This window comes from Anser brachyrhynchus, assembly GCF_964034855.1.
Source record: "Anser brachyrhynchus genome assembly, chromosome: 7".
NCBI lineage: Eukaryota > Metazoa > Chordata > Aves > Anseriformes > Anatidae > Anser > Anser brachyrhynchus.
The window spans coordinates 2,993,723-3,013,230 of NC_137701.1; the positions used below are offsets into that span (position 1 = coordinate 2,993,723).

Here is a 19,508-nt window from a genome sequence, read left to right on the forward strand (position 1 = left end):
AATGCTATGCAAAGTCATCCTTAAAAGAGAGTTTATATGTGTATTATTATATAAACAGGAAAAAAAAGAAGGCAACTATAAGGGAGGGGATAATAAAGCCTGGGTCAGTTGCTCTGTTCAGTTGGTACAGCCCTGCCTGTTGTAAAGTGTGTGGCAGATCCATTTCCAATTGTTTTTTTCCTATAAATTCTATTTTAAGTACCTTGAGTTAGAAAAAGTTTAGTCTGCTCCCATGTGGGAATATTTTTGAGACAGGAGAAACACATTGTGTGTCTCCAGACCATGGGTTTTGTTTTCTTCTTTGGGGGATATTAGGAGAGGGATCCACTTTGGAGTTATAAAGTGGTGAGAACTATAGCTGTGCTTTATGTATGCTTTATACACTTATATATATTTCTCTCGTCATGGGCAGTCATCCCCACTAAATAAGATGCTGCGAGGGATGTCCTCCTCTCCTCTGCCTCCCAGCTGGAGGCACGTAGTGGTGTACGCAGAGCAGCAGCAGCAGATTTCACTGGGAACAGGTTGTTTGTAAGATGCAGATTTTGGATCTCTTTGCCACTAGGCTTGGTAGGAGCACCAAAACTTCCTAATAACACAGTAATTTGTTCAATTTGCATAACTTTGCATTTCATCAGAGGAACATAAGGTACTGGTATTGACTTGCTGGAAATCTGTAGGAATACAGCAGTGAAGATTTATTGTTATCCCTGGCAGTGCATGCTGGAATATGAGGTAACAAACTGTCTCTTGTGTTTCAGGACACCTTTGCACTATGCAGCTGCAAATTGTCATTTCCACTGTATTGAGACACTGGTGACAACCGGAGCCAATATTAACGAAACAGATGACTGGGGGCGCACCCCTTTGCACTATGCTGCTGCTTCTGACATGGACCGAAAGTAAGATAACCTATTTTTATTCTTTATTTAAAGTGTTTTGCCAAATCAGTGTCATTCTGCTCTCCTCGTGATGCTATGCCATTTGAACCAAAAAATGGGTTTTGTTAGCAAAGGAATTTCTCTCAGATGTATGCATAACTCCACACTGAATTGCTCTGACTATAAGCCAGATCCCTAGATGATGTGGAATCTCAGCTCTACAGTTTACCTTTCATGTAACACGCAGTTTTGCAGCCTCTCTGTCCTAATGAACTATTTTACAAACATTGTCTTCTGTTTTCCTCTGTGTAGTTTCCTCACTACAGGAAGCTCAGAGAATTTTCCATATCTGCTTTGCAAGGCCGTCAGAAAGGGTGGGAGAAGAGGCAGCAGTAGGAGAGGTTTTCCCAGATGGACTGCAGTGACAAACATCTGGCCATTCTGACATACTTTTTGGCAAAGATGGGATAGATCCTACTGATCTGTCTCTCCACGGTCAGACCTGATAAAAACACTCACCCTCTCCAAATAGGCTGCTCTTTAGAGACTAAGAGGAGAGAGGCCTGGGGAATATCCTTCGGCAGAATGCAAAGCTGTTCTTTTGAGAAAAGTTTGGAAGGGGGAAAACAGCTGCAAAACTTAAAAATCCTGTGGTTACTGACTGCAGTTTCTGATTCCCAGTTAGTTGCATGTTTTCATAATCTCTTCCCTATAACATACTGTATAAAACAGGCCCAATTATCCTGTTAGCGCTCTCTTAAAATTGTTAGTGACCTGTATTTGTTTTAGGTTATCCCATGCTTATCTACCTCTTTACTTCAGACTCTAAGGAACTATTTTTTGGTTGCTAATATGCAGAGGTCTGAATTAAAGGGGGGAAAAAAAAGTGTGGCACATTCACAATAGAATACCACCTCAGAGCCACTTCAGACTTCTCCTTAACCTTGTAGAGGTTTGGATACCATACTTGAACATCAATAGCTTCCTCATCATTTGCTTCATTTGCCATGATAATACTGATATCAAAAATGTCTTCCCTATCAACCTCAAACCTGAACAGTGCTGGGAAGAAGGCAGCAGGCTCTTCAAAGGACCGTTCTTGGCATTACAAGCTGAGTAGTCTTACATGAAGGCTTTCAGCACTGACTGTTTCTAAATCTGTCTTGCCAGGGTGAGGTCTTACTCAGGCCTTTGAGAATTGCAATTCAGTGTACGTTTTTCAGCTTCTGACTTTTTACAGGTGATGCTCCTGCATGTAAACAAGCTCTTGGTTAACTTAAGGATGTAGCTAATTCTATTGGTAATGGAAAAAATAAAATAAAAATTTAACCATATTCTGAACATTGGCCTGAATATGTGACCTTTAGTTGCCCCCTTAATCCAAACATAAATTGATTCTGATGTGGTGATGTTGTCTTATTAAATTTTCCAGTTTGAGATGTTGTAGAAGTCGTCTTGTTGCATAGATGAAATGTTATTTGCAGTCCATGATTTTATAGGACAGCTTTTTTTTTTTTATTCTGAATGACAAAGATCTCCCAAGATCAGACAGTGTTAGTCCAAAGAATATTCAAAATCATTTAACTTTGGGCATGGGCAGTTAATGAGCAGATAGAAGTCTTGGTGCAGCAAGGTAGTTGTACTGTTTCAGCTATTCTGGTAACTCTTTTTACTTATGGACTTCAAAAAAATACCCCTTCTGCAGTGGAAATCACAAAAGCATTTTCCTTAAACAGATTATTCAAGTTTCTGAATATGTGTTTTTTTTCCAGATCATGGCTTATTCTGTTCAGGGAATCCTATATTGGGATCTCACTGATTTTTAGTTAACAGAAAGCAGATGCATATGGGGCTTTCATTTGTTATATGAGATGTTTGAAATCCTGGTCAGTACACAGGTGTCTTCTATGGCTTTTCTGAGCTTTGACCAACTATCTTGATTCAACATAACACACGAGGACTATCCATGAGCTTACAGTGTTAACATTCAGGGGAGGATTTTTTTTAATTGATAAATAAGTTTTCCTTATGAGTCAGTGCCCATCAGACAGACCCTGGATTTGTGGAACAATCCATTACTGTTGGCACCCACAGGAAGAATATAAAATCTCAATAATAGAAATGGAAAATAGCATGATAAGGAAAGAATGTACTGTTCTGCGTTGTGCGGAATCAAATTTGGAATATGCGTGTTATATATGGATTGAAGTCAGCAAACAGTCCTCCTTACAGGCCTTTCAAGGTACTGATCTGTCCTGTTCATTGAAGTTTGGAAGCATGTGTTGGTCTTGGTGGCCAAGCAAGTTCATAATCACAGTCTGACTGTAAGGTCACAAATCACAATCTTCACCCATTTGGCTGGGGAGCAGAGATGCCACAAATGATCCAGGTGTGCAGGAGTGTGAAGACATGCTGAGCTCTTAGAAGAATCTAAAGAATCTGACCAGGCATTTGAGAATCTGAGGCAACATCTCACGGTGTTGCCAAGATATGTCACAGAAAGTGAGGAGAGTCAGCAACACAGCTAAAGCATATTCAAGATAGGTACTGATACTGAAGTAGTCTAAAGTTTCCCAGTGCTCTGAATCTTTAATGTTACTAGCAAGTCATTGTAGGAAGCAGAAAGCTGTGGTAATCCTGAATTCCTCTCTGCAGTGGGAACAGAACAGAACACACAACATTGCTGTAGGAGATATGGAAGGATTCTGGAAAGTAATGAGCAAACTGCTTCTGATAGAAACCAGAATTTTCTTTCCCGCCCTTTTTTTTTTTTTTTTTTTTGGCATTGACTGGCAGGATGATAAACTGCCATGTTGTAGTTGTCTCCATTGCTTGCTGCAGACCCACGTAGTACGCTCATTAAATTTACTTACTTACTTATTTTCTTTTACTATTGGCTGGAGGAGGTCAACTCCTTGCAGAGGAGATTGGGGATGGGTGGCAGACTGCATCAAAATCATTCATATTTTGAAAATAAGCTGCATTTTTCTGTTGTTTATGCTAAGAAGAAAGAATATTTTAGGTAACTCCCATGAAAATGCTGAAGAACTTGAAAGAGCCAGTGAGATGAAGGAAAAAGAAGCTGCATTGTAAGTTTGGTATCAATAAAGAAGTTAAACTTCGTTTCTGGAGAAAGACGCTGCTTTGCACTGCAGTTTACACTCTGCTTTTGCTCTTTCATTGCTCTGCTAAACACAATGCTTGGCTTTAATAAGGGCTAACCTAAAGAAAAAAGCTCTATGCTTTCCTCTGTGTGCATATTCCCTAATATTTCTGCTTCTGTGCTTGTTGCTCTTTTTTAATTGAAAATACACTGCTTCAGTAATTTAATAATTCTTTAGTACCGTGCACTGCCTTATTTTAATGCTTTGCACTGAGTATGTATGTTGCAAAGAGAAGTCAGTCAATGGCTTCTTCAATTTATTTGCTTGGATTAACATTTTCATCTAGCTGCGTATTGATTATTATTTTTTGTTTTAAAAATACCCTTTTTCATATGGCAGCCATATATTCACTATGAATTACAAGGTATTGAAGAAAGTAATTGTAACAAAATGATAATATCTTGATGGAATAAGAAAAAATGTTAAGAGCTATGAAGAATATACGGGATGCTTTGAAAAATACGATTTAAAAATGCGAACAAAGAGGAAAATACATTAATATATATACATACCAGGAAATTAACTCAGTAAAGTCCAATTTTTCAGCTTGCCATAGTATATAGCTGCAGGCCAATGCTGTGGTGTGTGAGTTTTTGCATAAAATAGCAGCAGTTCTAGCTCTTCCAACTTAGTTGTTTACATTATGGTACAGGGTTGTGACTTTCAGGCTTTGTAATAGAAGACCGATTTGGAATCTAGAATAGCAGCAAAGGTTGCGTTTAAGATGGTTTTTAATGTGTTTTTTTTATGATTGTTTTTAATCCCCACTCAAAAATGAGTGGGGATTTTCTGGTTAAAAAACTGGTGAATGTGATGAAGAGGAGGTCAACCTGTAAATGATTTGAGGTGCGGTTTAAAACACAGAATTAACTGCCTGACTGCCTGTCTGCAGTGCCACTCCTAGTTGCAGTGAGGACTAAGTCTGTTAAATAGAGTGAGTTAAACTCATGAATTGTTCACAGGTGTCTGGAGTTCCTTCTACAGAACGATGCCAATCCATCCATCCAAGACAAAGAGGGGTACAACACTGTGCATTACGCTGCTGCATATGGGCACCGGCAGTGTTTGGAACTGGTGAGTGCTCACACAGTTCAGAGGTCTCTTATCTGCTGATATGTATGTATACACGTGTGTGTGTGGCTGTCTATATGCTAGTATTGTGAACAGACCCAAAGGTTACAATTTGAGTTCCTTAGATATTTATAATGCTGTGAAAACCTGCAATAAACTCAGGAAGGTGCAATAAACTCAAATATATGCAACCAGGTACATCTTAAAAACATGATCATCTTGATAATCCAGTCTTTGTTCAACAAGCTGGTGCTTAAATGTTGAGTGGAGCTCAAATTACTTTTAACTGTGGTCAAAATGTTCCTAGTGTATGTGCCATTAATAAGGGATAGTTCCCACTGCATGATGGTGTGTGTCCTCTGTAGCTGCCACATTATCAGACTTGCAGACTGCAGAGAGTAAATAGCTTTTGTTAGCTGCATACCTGCAATGCCTTTTAACCTGTAAAGAAATAATAGCAGCATTGTTAAAGTAACTGTCATCAACCTTGTATGCCATGTGTCTGCTTTTTAGTTGTTGTATTTTCATTGTTGTTGCATCAATCAGAAATTGCATCTCATAAGAAGCCAAAAATTTGGGAGATTTATAGTGTGGATTTATAGTAGTTTGGGAGTTGTAAATAAATAAATAAATAGAAGTGTCATGAAAATGGATCTTAACTGAACTGCCTGATATACAGGGTGATCCAATTCTAATTGTTGTTTTTTCTTTTTTTAAAAAAAAAGAAGCTATAATTAGAAAATCATATAGAGATCTAGGCCTTAGTAAGATAATATAATAGCACCACTGTGTGCTATTTAGTGTTTTATGTTGTTTGGTTCGTTCTTTCTTTGTTAAACTTTCTTTGTTAAATAGCCAAAGTACTTAATTATTGAGAAGGATTTCTGCACAACACATGCTGCTTTCATACCACATGCATCGGTGCTGTCAGTTACTGCCACCGTTGGGGAAATCCTGCAGCTGTCCTACCCAGGGTCACCAGAGCTAGGAATGGCTGCCCTGTAATTACACCAGGGCAGCCCTGGGTCACAATTGCAGGTGGGGCGCTAAGCCTTTTTAGCTCCCACCTGCGTGCACAAATATATTTAGGACACTTAGGGTATCACTGCTCCTTTTTCACTTGTGGCAGCCATTTGGCCTTTCCTTGTTTAGAGCCATCTCCTCTCACGTGATTCTGCCCGTGGGGACGGAGCAATACTCTGCTGTGCCTGCTGCGGATTTTGAACAAAAGCTCTTGGCATTTGAAGGGCGTATATATAGTCTCTGTGCAGTGTGCAAGCCTATGCTTGTATGCCCACAGCAATGTGTATCACAGCCTTACCCGTGTCTTATCACCAGATTCTTGCATGACTTGTGTGAGCTCTCTCTAACAGCATCTTTCAGCCTTCAGATTGTAGTCCCTGTGTGCTGCTGGGTGCAGAGCAAGCACAGAGCAAGGTCTCCTCTCTTTTCTTATGCTTGCTGCTGGGCATGTTTTCTCACAGCATATCAGTTATAGACAGTAACCTGCTATCAAGTCCCAGTGTTACTTAGGCATGCTAGACAAAAGGAAGAACTGGGAGTGCAGCATGTGTCAGAGGTGTTGGGTTTTTCTTTAATTTTGAAGGGTGACATGCAAACTGTGGGTGAGAGACAGCAATGCAGCAAGCGTTCTATATTTGGACAGAGAAATTCAGTGTTTTTCCATGTTAATCCTCCCATATTTGAGACTATAGCTGCAGTATTAAAAATGAAAGCCAAGTATCATTTGCAGAGCTAGAGCCATACAGCTGTTTTGTGTTTCTCTATGAAAGAACATTGCTAGGGATTTTAGCTTTTTGTCTGCAAAGGACCACTTTGTGTACTAGGTTGTATACCTGAGGACCATGGGGGCCATGATTTTGCCATTGGTATTTAGGGTTTGATAGGCAGCTCATTGTCTCTCTGGAAAACAAAAGCTAGATGTATCAAAAAGCATTTGTGCTTGATCAGCAGCAGGACCAAGACTCATCTTTGCACCCACTGTCAGAGTAGCTGACTCTGTTTTTGTTCAATGAGCATTTGTCCCTTAGATCTAGGGAGTTACCAAGTCCTAGGTTTAGTATTTTTTTTATATTTGGTAACAGTGACTAACTGATTGATACAGGCATCGCATTTACATTGATTTTTTTTTCTTCCCCTTATTGCTTTTATCCACAATGGCAAAAAAGCTGGACCAGCCTCAAAAGGTAATTTTGCTTTGAGCATATTTTTAGTTGTTCTTGCTCAAGGAACAGTGGTAGCCCAGCAACACTAATTCCAGTGTAAATATGTCTGTAGATAGGCAGACATTTTTTGTTTTGGCTTCACACATGCAGTAACCCATAAATTGGTGTCCAAGTGCTAACTTTGAACCACTAATCTGTATCACAGGAACTCTGTCATATGGAATACGCCTTTTGAAATGTTTCCTGTCTCTTCTATCCTGAAGAAGAGATTTTTCGTGCAGGATTACTGAAATAAAAACATGTTTTTCAGTGTCAAATGAACTCATTTTACTGTTTTATCACTTGGATAAATGTTTTTTAATTTATTATTGGCAACTTATAGTCAAAAATATCTAAGAATTATTTTACCTTGTTCCACAAGATGGTTCTTTGTGGGCATAAAACTGTTACAGGAAGAAGAGCATTTCAAATATGGAGCTTTAATTCTGATCAAAACTAAGGCAAAGTGGATGCAACACTGAGTTTGATTTTTATGAGTAATGGTTACTAGTACTTCTGTATATGCACAATATCGAACTACAGCAAAATGTTAATGAATTTTTCAGTGTTCTAGGACATGTCAAATGTATCAAAGAGCTGGTAAGACTAATTTTTTTTTTCTCCTGCCCTTCTGGTTTTTATAACGGGTACCTAAATTAACTTAAATAAATGGTCACAAAAAAAAAAAAAATCTGAAGAAGTCTCTAGTGGAGTTTCCTTAGCTAAGGGTCTGATCTGTGCTTTAAGCACCATAACTTCCTAGCATGACAAAATATTTACGCCTTTGAGTACAGTTTGGGAAATGCTGGCTTATCTACAGAAATATGTTTTCATTTTTTGGCTTTTGTGGTTCCTGTGAGACCAATACTTTGGGAGGAATTTAGGTAAATTTCTTTGTGGGGAGAGCAGAGGTATTAGGAGAAATAAGGATTAAGAGTGAGAAGGCCATATCCTTTGACCCAAAGAAATAAGGTTTGTGTTTGTGTGTTCAACCATAGAGCCCAGTGCCAGAAGCTGTTTTCTGGAGGACCTTTGGGTTGTCTGGGATGTTAGTGTGGCAGATGCTCTGCAATGAATGACTTGATGTTGCTAAGAAGAGAAGAATGGAAGAAGATTCTTGAATTCTTTCTCCATCTGTAACGAGCCATTCCTAAAGGCTGAGTGGTGGGCATGTGTGCTTGTGAGCAAGTAAAACTCAGTCTCTCTCATCTGCTTTCATACTTGTAAAATATAATCTCGTGTTTCTTTAGATTGGGACTGACTTCTTGGGTGCTCGGTAGTCAGGGATATTGGTCAAGGTTGCTATGTGGTATGTTAGAGTTGATCACATCACCAGACTGCAGTAGTTTGTGGGGGAGTGTATTTTTCATTGAAACAATCTCTTATCACAGAATCCTTGTCAGTGTGGAAAGAGTGAAATTTAAATTGTAATTTCACATTAAACTGCAATCTGGAGGGCCAGTCAGGCACTTTGCACTGGTAAAAATATGTTCCTGTGCAATGTCAGGGCAAACAGAATTAAATGTCTTTCTTCTGTAGTGAAATCTCTTCTCTGACTGTAAGAATTGATGGTTATTTTTCTTTTAATCTGCTCTTCTTTTTATCCCATTAGCAAATGAAATCGACTTTTTACCTAACAGAAATCGAATTGGCACAGGGGCTAATTCACTTGAGAATGGGAGGAGAGCATGGTTTAACGGAAAATCATGTCTGAAAGGCAAATCTCAGTCTGTGTGTCTGACTGAAGTAGGTAACCTGAAGATCTGTGTGCACCAGGAAGATTTCCTGGTAACAGACCCTCACAACTATGCTGTGAAGTTTGAAGAGCAAGAAGACACCTTTTTAGATGAGCTGTTACCAGTGGGGAAAAAAAGCAATCTATGCCTTCAAATGCTTGCTCCTTAACCTGTGAAGTTGAAATCTCAGACCCCTTAGGTATTTAATGTAGCTACTACTGACTACGTGTGTCTCTTATCAACAAGAATTTGCTCATTTACCCATATGAGAGCAGGACACTGGTAATTAGTGGTGAGTGAATCAGAAGTGTGGTTGGGATAGGCATTAAATAGCCTTTTGCCACATGAGGATCTGGCTCAGACACTTGTGCAGGCGCAGCCCCTGGCCGCTTCATGGCCTGAATCTCTTCATTTAGGGGCTATGTTCTGGTTTTCTCCTTTGTGAATATCTCACAGTCTCCTTGACTCCATCCTTCTGAAAGGGCAGCATTTTGTCTGAAAGCAGCAGTGATTGCATTTCGTGTGGTGAATGACTGCATAACGAACTCTGTGATGGCTTTTCCTGCATGTCAGCTCTGAATATCTGAGCTGTTATTTCATGTACAGCTCAGAAGCTTGATTTTTTTTCTCTCAAGTTAGTTGGTACAGTTAGGAATTCAGATGCCTATTTTCATAAAGAAAGCACCAGTAAAACTCCAAAAATACACAGAACAAGTATTTAAATAAATAGACTCCACATGCGCAGAATTCTGAAAACCATATACATATATTTGGACACTCCCTTAAGGAATGAGCCTTTATCAGCACCAGTTGGAGCTGACTGGAGCTGCTGGCATTTGAGGCTTGGTGGTTGTGCGTGCAGCTCTCAGTGCACCAGAACAAGAGACCGTTTCTATCAAACCCCACTGGCTGTAGACACCTATCCTTACGTTTTTTTTCTTAGCAGAGGAAGCTCGAAGTCATTAACTCTAGTGGTTCTAAAAGGAGAATGCAAAAGAAGAAAAGAACTTAAGAACATAATCCTTTGAAAATAACCTTAACAAACCTTCTAATTTCTCTCTCAGTCCTAGAATCCCCAGATCATGGTAGATTGATTTAATTACTTAAGTTTTGATTTCAGCATTAGTTCAATATGTACCCACTAATTAAACTATCAATAGGAGTTTCAAAACTATGTAATTTTGATCCTAAAAAGGGTTCCTAGGATGCTAATGCTTGTGAACTCTGTGGGAGTACAGGAATTCACCATTTGCTTCAGCACCCTGCTGGCACTTTGGCTTGTAGGATAAGAGTATTGCCTAGCATGTCTGAGGGCTTTTCTGTCTCTGACAGATTTGGTCATTTTTTTAGTTGTTGTTGTGTTTTTATTTTTCTTTCCTGGCGGGGAGAAGCAAAGCACTAACATCTGCTGTCTTTTGACAGAGAGTAACAAGGCCATTGCAGAACTTCAGGGGACAGTTTCCCTTCAGTTTGGAAAGGAGTTGTGGGCTTGTGCTGTTCCTCAAGTACCTGTCTGTGAGCGTGTATGTGTGTGTGGTGTTTACATGTAAACGTGTGCAGAATATGATTCTTTCTAATTTACTGAATCCAATGAAAAGGGCATATGGCATTGCATTAGACTGTAGCTCAGGAAGAGCTGTGGGTGCTGGGGTTTTGGGAATGTAATCAGTCTCTTTTATTCAGTGGAAGATGTTTGCCTGCATGAGCAGACTTCCAAGAAGAAACTGGCACTGGTTTATTGGTATTTGTAGGCTTAAAAAGCAAACTAACTTCATTAAGCAAAGGCTCCCACAGTGTGTATTTTGGATCTCTGTTTTGTCAATTGAATATATTGGTTGTAAACATTCTCGCTGAATATTACTTTCCTCTTTCCCTTCTTCCCGTATGAAGTAATGCAACTGGTAGCTATTCACAGGGGCAGTTGTCTCATAGCTTCAGGAGTATTTCAACCATAGGTGGACAGAGTAGAGATGGGTGCATAAAGGATCAGGTACTGGTTTAGTATTCTGTTCGTGCAATGCTTGCAACGCAATTTATTCCAAAGAAAGAGGAAAACAAGCAAACAGACCCCACAAACACTTGCAGATTGCCGTCATAGTTGAGTATGTCATTAATTGTTCTAATTGACGTTTTTAATCAGATTGGAAGCAAAACTCCATTGGATATAGTGAGTAATTGAAAAACAATTGCATGTTGTATATTTGGTTTTTATTTAAACTTCTTACTATTTTGCAAGTGCTTGTATTCACTCTTATAAAGCCTGAAGAAGAAGAATCACTACTCCTAACTGGCATGCCATGTACTTCAAGCAACTGCATGTATGCTGCTTTGGTTTAAGTAGATTCCTCATTGTTGTTGCTTACAGGCTCAAGCTTTGCTAGAAGTCTGTTGCTTTTCCTCAGTCTTAGGAGCTATGAGTCAAGTGCACGTACTAAGTGGCATGACACTTTTCTGGATGTTAAAGTAGCTTTGCTTTTGGTAATGTGAAATGGAACCAACATTGTCTGTTTTCTGGAACTGTGTGACCACTTTCAAAGTGATTTAAAGAAGGAACTTGAATTATGCATTTTTATGTGAGTCTGACTTTAAAACGCACTTGTGTGTATTTCACAATGGAGACATAAATGAGAAGAAAATAGCAAAACATACATTTGAAAAGCACGTTTTCAAAATTGACTGCTAATACATTTAACCAAAGCTCAAATTTTTCAGCTACAGAGGATTTTTATTTTTTTTTTTAAGGAATAACTTGTCCGAACAAAAGCTTTCCTTACACATTTTACAGAAATGTATGTAATTTTGCAAAACTTTCACTGGGGAAGAGGGTCCTAAACCGAAGTATGAGGCTTTATAGAACCTCTGGGGTAGAATCAATTTCTGTTCAGAAAAAACAACGTATGTGATTCAAGTGTGGAAGATGCAGGCTCAGATCTCTGCTCTGATTAACAAAGAATTTGAATTTCTACATCTCGGTAAGCGACGTGTTGGCTGGTACTGGATAGTATCTTTCACTCTTGTTTGGAGCTGTCCTGCTTCATACAAATATTTGCTGGGTGAGAATCTGCTGTGTGGCGCTGTATGGCATTGATATGGCACTCACATGACTTAATATAAAGTGATTTAGTGTTAAGTGGAAGAGCTGCAACAAAAGATTAGGGTCTGGAGGTCTGCTTGAATTTTGTGGTTTAGATATACTTAAGGGTTTGAACTTTGTTCCCCTAAAAGCCAGGTAAGTTCTGTCTGCGTGGTGGTGATTGTTCTGGTAGGGTACTGGATATTTAAGCGTTGTGCTGAAAAAGGTGCATGCAATGACTAATAAATTTTTTCAGACTCAGTCTATTTAAACTCTTGCAAAACTTCTATGTACTTATGTTAACTTCACCCATAATGTGTGCACATGAGCGAAATTGATGTAAACACTGGTTAGTCGGATTTTTAATGTCTGATTTCTGGAAAAACATATCAGGCTATGTTAAGGAAGTATATTGGTTTTAATACGATCAAGTTAAAATAATTGGATCATTTAGCTTTACAAATATGGAGAGAGCTTATAGAGTTGCTTGTCTCCCATGAGGATATAGTAGTACCATTTCACCTTTGAATTACACAATCAAAAAAAATCTGAGATTTAAAAATGTGCTTCCCCGGTATAAAATGGTATAGAGGTTAATTTTAATACTGTTTTCTATTTAATTGGAAGCAACTGATGACAGTCTTCGATCTTGAGCTTGGTACTTGCTGGAAAAAAAACTTTATTCAAAAGAGGCTGCGGCTGTTATGTTTTCCCTGGGAACAGACAATTATCTATTGCAATTGATCAGGAAAGATAAGATTCAAAATGACATCCTAGACAATATATTTTTATTCAGTGCTGAAAATGACATTAAAAGTTGTTACTAGTTGATGTTTTGCCATTTTACGGTTAGTATTAATAGCACCTAACTATGGTGCTCTGAAGAAGTTAGTTAACAGTGCTGGAAGTATATGTGCTGGAATGTGGAAGTAGCCATACTAAAGTAGTAAAACCCTCAGTGCAAAGTCACTTTAATGTCAATGATGTTAGAATTAGATCAAACCTTTGACATAACTACCAGTGGTGCACACAGATGGTTGTGCCTGGAGGTGAAGGTGTGTGTTGTTTTGTGCAGAATCACATTCTTCTTCTTTTTAGGGTTTAAAATAGCACCTGTCATTACACTATCTGGTTTCTAGTATCTGGTTTGAAGTAGCTTCTGACATCTTCCTTTTAAAAATGTAGCTTAAACTTTTTATGCATGATGAAAGTATTACCTCCTTTTCTGCCTAATACCAATTCTAAATTACAGAGATGTTCCATGAAGCTATTTTTTCAGAGATGAACTTCAGAATATATTATAGTCTATAAGGACAATTACGTAAACTATCCTGAGTCAGTAACTGGCAAGTTTGAGTAAAAAAAAAAAAAAAAAAAAGAGGAAGCAAAAAACCCTACACCATATTCTCCCATATAATCCTTCATTATAACCACAGAATAAAATCAAGCAGTAAATCCTCTTATGTCTGTAAATGTCCTTACTGTACAAATAAAATAAATTTGTGAGAACTAAATGTTATTAATCTTCACGTGGAGCTGGGGGAGAGAAGACAGCTGATAATAGCAGTCTTGTAGTGCTCTTAGCTTGTAACAATAGAACTGAATAATTGACATGTTTTATCTTGCTTTGTCTGCATCTTACTCCCAAAGCATCAAGTTCCTGAATGTGAAGAAGACTTCCCAAGATAATTACATGCAGCATTAAATAGTGCTGTTATGGAAAGTACTGGGGTAGTACTGGGAATTTCCAAAGGGCAAAAAGAGAGTAAGGGTATCCTTACCTTTTAAAAAGTTAGAACCTAACCAGAGAGGACAGTGCCCACCGCTTTGGATTGCAGCATCTGAACAATTCTGCCAGTGCTGACATCTGCTTAAAATCTGCAGCCAATTAAGACGTAGAAATGTGATCAGCTAAAAGACATAACATTAATGGCACAAGAAATGAGACATGAGATGTGCTGTACTTTCTCCAGTCAGCCACAACCATGACCTGATAGTAAAGCATCCGTACTTGTATGTCTTGAGAGAAGTGCATCGGTGAACTTGCAGCAGGCAGGTATTGCACCGCAGCAGGCTCACTGGGAGTTGTTCTGCAGGGTCTGGGGATTTAAATTGCCAGGACTGTCAGGGAAAATGGTTTTGAGTGTTAAATTCCCTTTCTTTAGTAACAGATGCAACTGTGGGTAGTTTCTTACAAGCGTGCCCTAAGCTGGAAGCATTATGAGCCCTAAGGATCACTTTATGTGCTCTTATAACAAGTACAGGAAATCTATTGTGAACGTGTTCTTGGAAACACTGGTGAAGCTGGAGGATTTGCCAGGTAACTTGCACGTGATGTGCTGTGTATCCATCAGATGACTTAGTTTTAATTGTGAGCTGTGCCTGACAAGACATATTGAAAATCATTAGTTATATGTCCATAATCTTCATGTGTTTGCTCTCCCTTATAATAGGCTGCCCAGGGAAGTGGTTGAGTCACCATCCCTGGAGGTCTTTAAAAGACATTTAGATGTTGAGCTTAGTGATATGGTTTAGTGGAGGGCTTGTTAGTGTTAGGTCAGAGGTTGGACTGGGTGATCTTGGAGGTCTCTTCCAACCTAGATGATTCTGTGATTCTGTGATCTTTTCTCGCGCTGTCAGGCTATATATGTGGGAGCTACTAAGTTTACTATCAAGCTTCTGTTTGTGCTTGACTTTATGACGGAGACATGCAGCCTTGTGAGTAATAAGCTCATTAAGCTTAGTCTGCATCAGTCTAAGCTGCTTAGAGTTAAAGCCATTGATATGCCTTTTGTGAGGGGCTCTCCAATCCTGCAATTTGTTCTACTACGGCCTTAATTTTGTCAATTTTCTGTTTTTTTTTTTTTCTTTTTCTTTTCTTTGTTTTTCATCTACTCGAAAGGCAGTTATCTGCCTTGTTCCAGAGAGGGAATTATTAAGTTTTTGATCCTGGAATTTCAACAGATGATGATCAATGTAATTACAAGTGATTAAATTAGTCTTCTGTGCTGACCTTATAGACTCAGAATAAAGGCCAATATGGAACAGACAGGGAAACAGGCTTAGTGCTTGGGTTTGGTTGGATTTTTTTTTTTAAGTTTGTTTACTTACTGGAGAAAATCAGACTTAAAATTATTACCTCTTTAGAGCATGTTTGTGATAACTGAGAATTCATGACCATGTGTTCAGAGTTACTGCTTCATCCCATTTTCATCTAAAATATAAGAGAAGAACAGTGTTTTAAACTGGATATGGTTCCATGTGAAAATACCAAATGTGTTTCCCTAACCTTGCCCCAAATCTACTGCAAAAGTGGTGTGGGACTTTTTTTTTTTCTTCCTTAGCTGTAAGATTGTGTTAAAATTAGTATTACCTGTTAAAAATTGCACCCAGTTGCTTATGAGCAGTATTTGCATTAACACACTTTTCTTTCCTACTCTTGACATATCACTAGGCTCAAAATATACAAATAAACAAAATTACTGCTTAAATTTCCGTTTTGTTCCTCCCCCCTCCCAATTCCGATTAATGTCCTTGTTTAATGTGAGATTTGTGATACTTTGGATCAATTTATTTTTGATGTAGGTTTGGTAAGGACTGACTTGTTACACCAAAAGTTTAGGTATATATGAGTTCATTATATACCATCATCTTGCAGCGTAGGGTTGATGATTTCTGTGCCACCTATAGGCTTTCGTTGGTCTCTTCAGAGTTTTCCATGTTGGCATACTGTAGAATCGTCCAGATTGGCACTAGAACTCCCAGTCCCCTTTTTCAGTCTTTTAGCTAATTCTTTACTCTATTAAAAAAACACTGTGAAAACCTGACTTGTAACCTTAGAAACATTACAAGTCACTTGTAGTTACCTGTCATGCTTTTCTTTGCTTTTTACAGTTTCTGGCTACTAATTTTTTTTTTTTTGTAAAACATTAGTTTTCAGTTACAAAGGATTTTGGAGACTAGCTGTTTGAGTACTTATCAATAAAATGTCTTGCACACCAGCAGTGCTACTAAAAGGTGTTGAATTCCCAATATTTTGTCAATATTGTGTATCGTTTTCTTTGCAACCTCAGCTAGGTAAGTTGCCAGGGTTCGTATGCTGTTGTGGCATGTGGTGTTGGTCAGAGTAAATCCATAGTTCCACCTTATGATTGGGCAGAAATGTTCTATTTGTAAGCCTTAAGATGCTTTGGGGTCCCTTTACATGAAGAGAATCAGAAAAATGTGTTGCATTTTATTAGATGTTAACCCTTCAAGGTGTTCAAATGTGTTGCGTTTTTGAAGTCTGTCATTGTAGAAGCAGGTTCTACTTCGATAAATTATAAAAATGATTGTGAAATGACTAACAGCTCAGTTATAATTGTTTCCAGCCCTAATTATGTGTCAGAATTATCCAGACCACCATGTATCAGAAATGGCCTGCATGTGCATTAAATGTGTATTCATGCAACATCCCTTTTTCCAATGCAAATTGTCTTAGGGCTCTACTCCACAAATTCTTCCTTTTGCCTGTTCGTTCTCATGCAAGCAGTCTCTCTGATTTCAGGGAAACTCATTAATCAGGATGAGGATGTTCATGACAAGCTTTCAAATTAGTTTTATAACTTGACCCCATAGGGAAAACAGACTTGAGAATACATAAAGGAAATGCTGTGACGTATTTATTTCTCACTGTCCTTCAATATCCACTGCAGACATCTGAGAAAAAAAAAGTTTATCTTTGTCTACTGATTTATAGTTCATAAGACCTTATCCTAAGTTTTGCAAAGATGTTTTAAGACTTTTTTTTTTTCCCATTTTCAGCTTCTGGAAAAAACCAACAATATGTTTGAGGAATCAGATTCTGCAGCTACGAAAAGTCCTTTACATTTAGCTGTAAGTATGAGATGTGTAACGTGTTTGATCATCTCCTAGAATAACTCCTTAACCTCTGTCTTTGAAGCATAGACTTGATGTTGAAACAGCTGTAAAGAGATGTGTAGGCCTAGATGTAACAAAACCAGTTTCTGGGCTGGAATTGTTAATTAAGTTTCTGGCAGTTGAGGCTCTTTGCTTTTATTGACTGTAATACTCAGGTAGACTGTAGAAGAAGAAACAGAAACTGTAAAGAAATGAAATGCCAAGTCACAACTTTTATTTATAACTAGTTTATCAGTTTGAAGCTGGAGCTTGAGCCCCATGGCTTTGACGATGGAATGGGATACTCTTCATAATCTCCTGGAGACATGCAGAGTGTAAAAACTGTCTGGTGCACAGCCAGGTGTGATAACACATGCTTAAACCCCAGGGTTTAAAGTGCCCAGGGAGTATGCAGTGGTCACTGTGCTGACAAAAGGGGATCCAGCACCTGTGGCTCAGAGATCGCAATAGCTCCCTTTTCCCAAGAGCCTGAGATTCAAGATTCATCAGCCCTCTTCCCAGAGTTGTCTTGCACAGAATCACAGAATAGTGTAGGTCAGCTGGGACCTCTGAAAATCATCTACTCTGTGATCAGAGCAGGTTCAGTTAGAGGTGGTTTTCTCAAGGGCCATGCCCCATCACATTTTGAAAGTCTCCAAGCACAAACAGTGCATGGCTTCTGCAGGCAATCTGTTCCAGTGCTTGACCATCCCCACAATAAAAATGTTTTTTCTTGCATTTAAATGGTATTTTCAGTGTTTAAATTTGTGCGCATTGCCTCTTGTCCTGTCACTGGGCACCACTGAGAAGAATTTGTTTCTGTCTTTTTTGCTCCCCCCCCTCGAGTCTTTATACACATCACTAAGACCTTTCTGAACCTTTTCTTTTTGAAGCTGAACAGTCCCAGCTCTCTCAGCCTGTCCTCACATGTCTTACACAAAGTGGCATTTCACTAAATATCCAACCTCACCATGAAGCTGCTGTGTAGAAAATAGGATCAAATTTTAGTTGTATAGTGATCATATCTCTGTTTCCCAGTCAGTCATAACAGCTCCAACCTGGCATTTGAATTATCCACACATAATCTGAGGGAACTAGAGCTGGAACAGTTTGGTTAAAAGGACCGAGTTTGCCACTGAACAATTCTCACCCTCAGTTCTTTTCCTCTGCAATTTGACTACTTTGGGAAGAATATTGTCCCAAGATAAAATAGGGGTTACAACCTGTACTGTCATCAACACAAATTCCTGTGCAGGGAAAGGACTTGACCTGCAGCTGGCCAGACAGCAAACTCATTTCCTCTCTGGTCCTTCTTGGAAAGAATCCTTGCAAGGAAACTGCCAGTGTCTCTCCCTGTTGTATCGGTTGCTGTTTTAACAGTTCATTTACCCGAGATGCCCCAAAAACACAATAAATTAAAAAAGAAAAAAGCTGACATAAAACATTACAATTTCTCACGCTTTAAGTGCAGGTATCCAGAAGTATCTTTGACATTTGTTTCAAGCCCTCCCATTTATTGGGGTGCCTGTGGCTATCCTTCCACAACTATGTCAGTGTCTCTGAATGTCTCCACCCGGCAGTCCAGAAAGCTATGAACTTACACCAAAACACAGAGACCTGTTAAACAGCTGATATGGAGCAGTGGCCATGGCCTCTGCTTCCAGATATTTGACAATAGAATAGAAATAGTTAAGAATTAGAAACAAAGGGGTGAACTAGCAGCTAATGAAATACTGATCTGCCATTCTCTGAGGCTGTAGTGCCTGGTTAGGGTCATGACTAAGTAAGTGACAGTGTCAGGCAAACCAAAAGGAAACAAACAAATCAAGATAGGTACTCATATTGTGTGGAAGTTCAGGTTATTGCTGGTTGTTTTCTAAGTAAAACTGTAATAGAGAAGAAAATCTAACTGCATCAGAGTGTTTTCTGGGATATGAGTTCTCTGTGCCCTCACCTTCCTCTGCTTTTTCTGCCTTTGCCTTTTTACTTTTATTGAGTAGTTTTCTTGGTCTAACAGGGAAACAACTGTTTGCTTCCTACTCTGTTCTGTTCTTTTAAACTTCTGAGAATGGTCACTAGGAGCAAGCTAATACCACCAGTACTTAACCTTGAAGTTTGGTGGCTGGTTGTTAATTTTGTGTTAGTATTGCTCTTCTGTTTTCATTAACTGCTTCAACTCTAGTAACATTAGTTCTATGTTCATGTGTAAATAAAAAGGATGTTCTGTGTGAGTCTAACAGTCAGTAGAGGAGGGCAGTCCCTACAAGGTTAAATTAAATTTAGTCTGTACTGAATTGATGAATTATTGCCTGACATTCCTCACCTTGGGTTGTATTAGAAGGTCAGAGCAAATCAATAATCATAATTTCGCTCCATGAAAACCAGGAATTTTTGAGTGTCATAGCTACTTGTATCATCCACAATGTAATTTGGAAAAGTCCTTTCAAGCTGAAGAGTCA

General features: G+C 38.8%; 1 protein-coding gene across 21 annotated transcripts in view; it reads left to right on the top strand.

Annotated features, from left to right (window-relative positions):
• ANKRD44 (ankyrin repeat domain 44) overlaps nucleotides 1-19,508 on the top strand; it is a 154,007-nt gene that overhangs the window by 112,667 nt on the left and 21,832 nt on the right. For 15 of the 21 annotated variants that reach the window (XR_013953649.1, XR_013953650.1, XM_080599910.1 and 12 more), the window contains 4 exons: nucleotides 762-902; nucleotides 3,887-3,970; nucleotides 5,008-5,119; nucleotides 16,954-17,025. Coding sequence is in view for 19 of the 21 variants with exons in the window: in XM_080599910.1 (XP_080456036.1) it covers nucleotides 762-902; nucleotides 3,887-3,970; nucleotides 5,008-5,119; nucleotides 16,954-17,025 (409 nt within the window). In the remaining 2 variants the exon portion in view is untranslated. The remainder of the gene's footprint in view (nucleotides 1-761; nucleotides 903-3,886; nucleotides 3,971-5,007; nucleotides 5,120-16,953; nucleotides 17,026-19,508) is intronic. The other 6 variants (XM_080599905.1, XM_080599909.1, XM_080599902.1 and 3 more) reach the window with 2 other exon arrangements.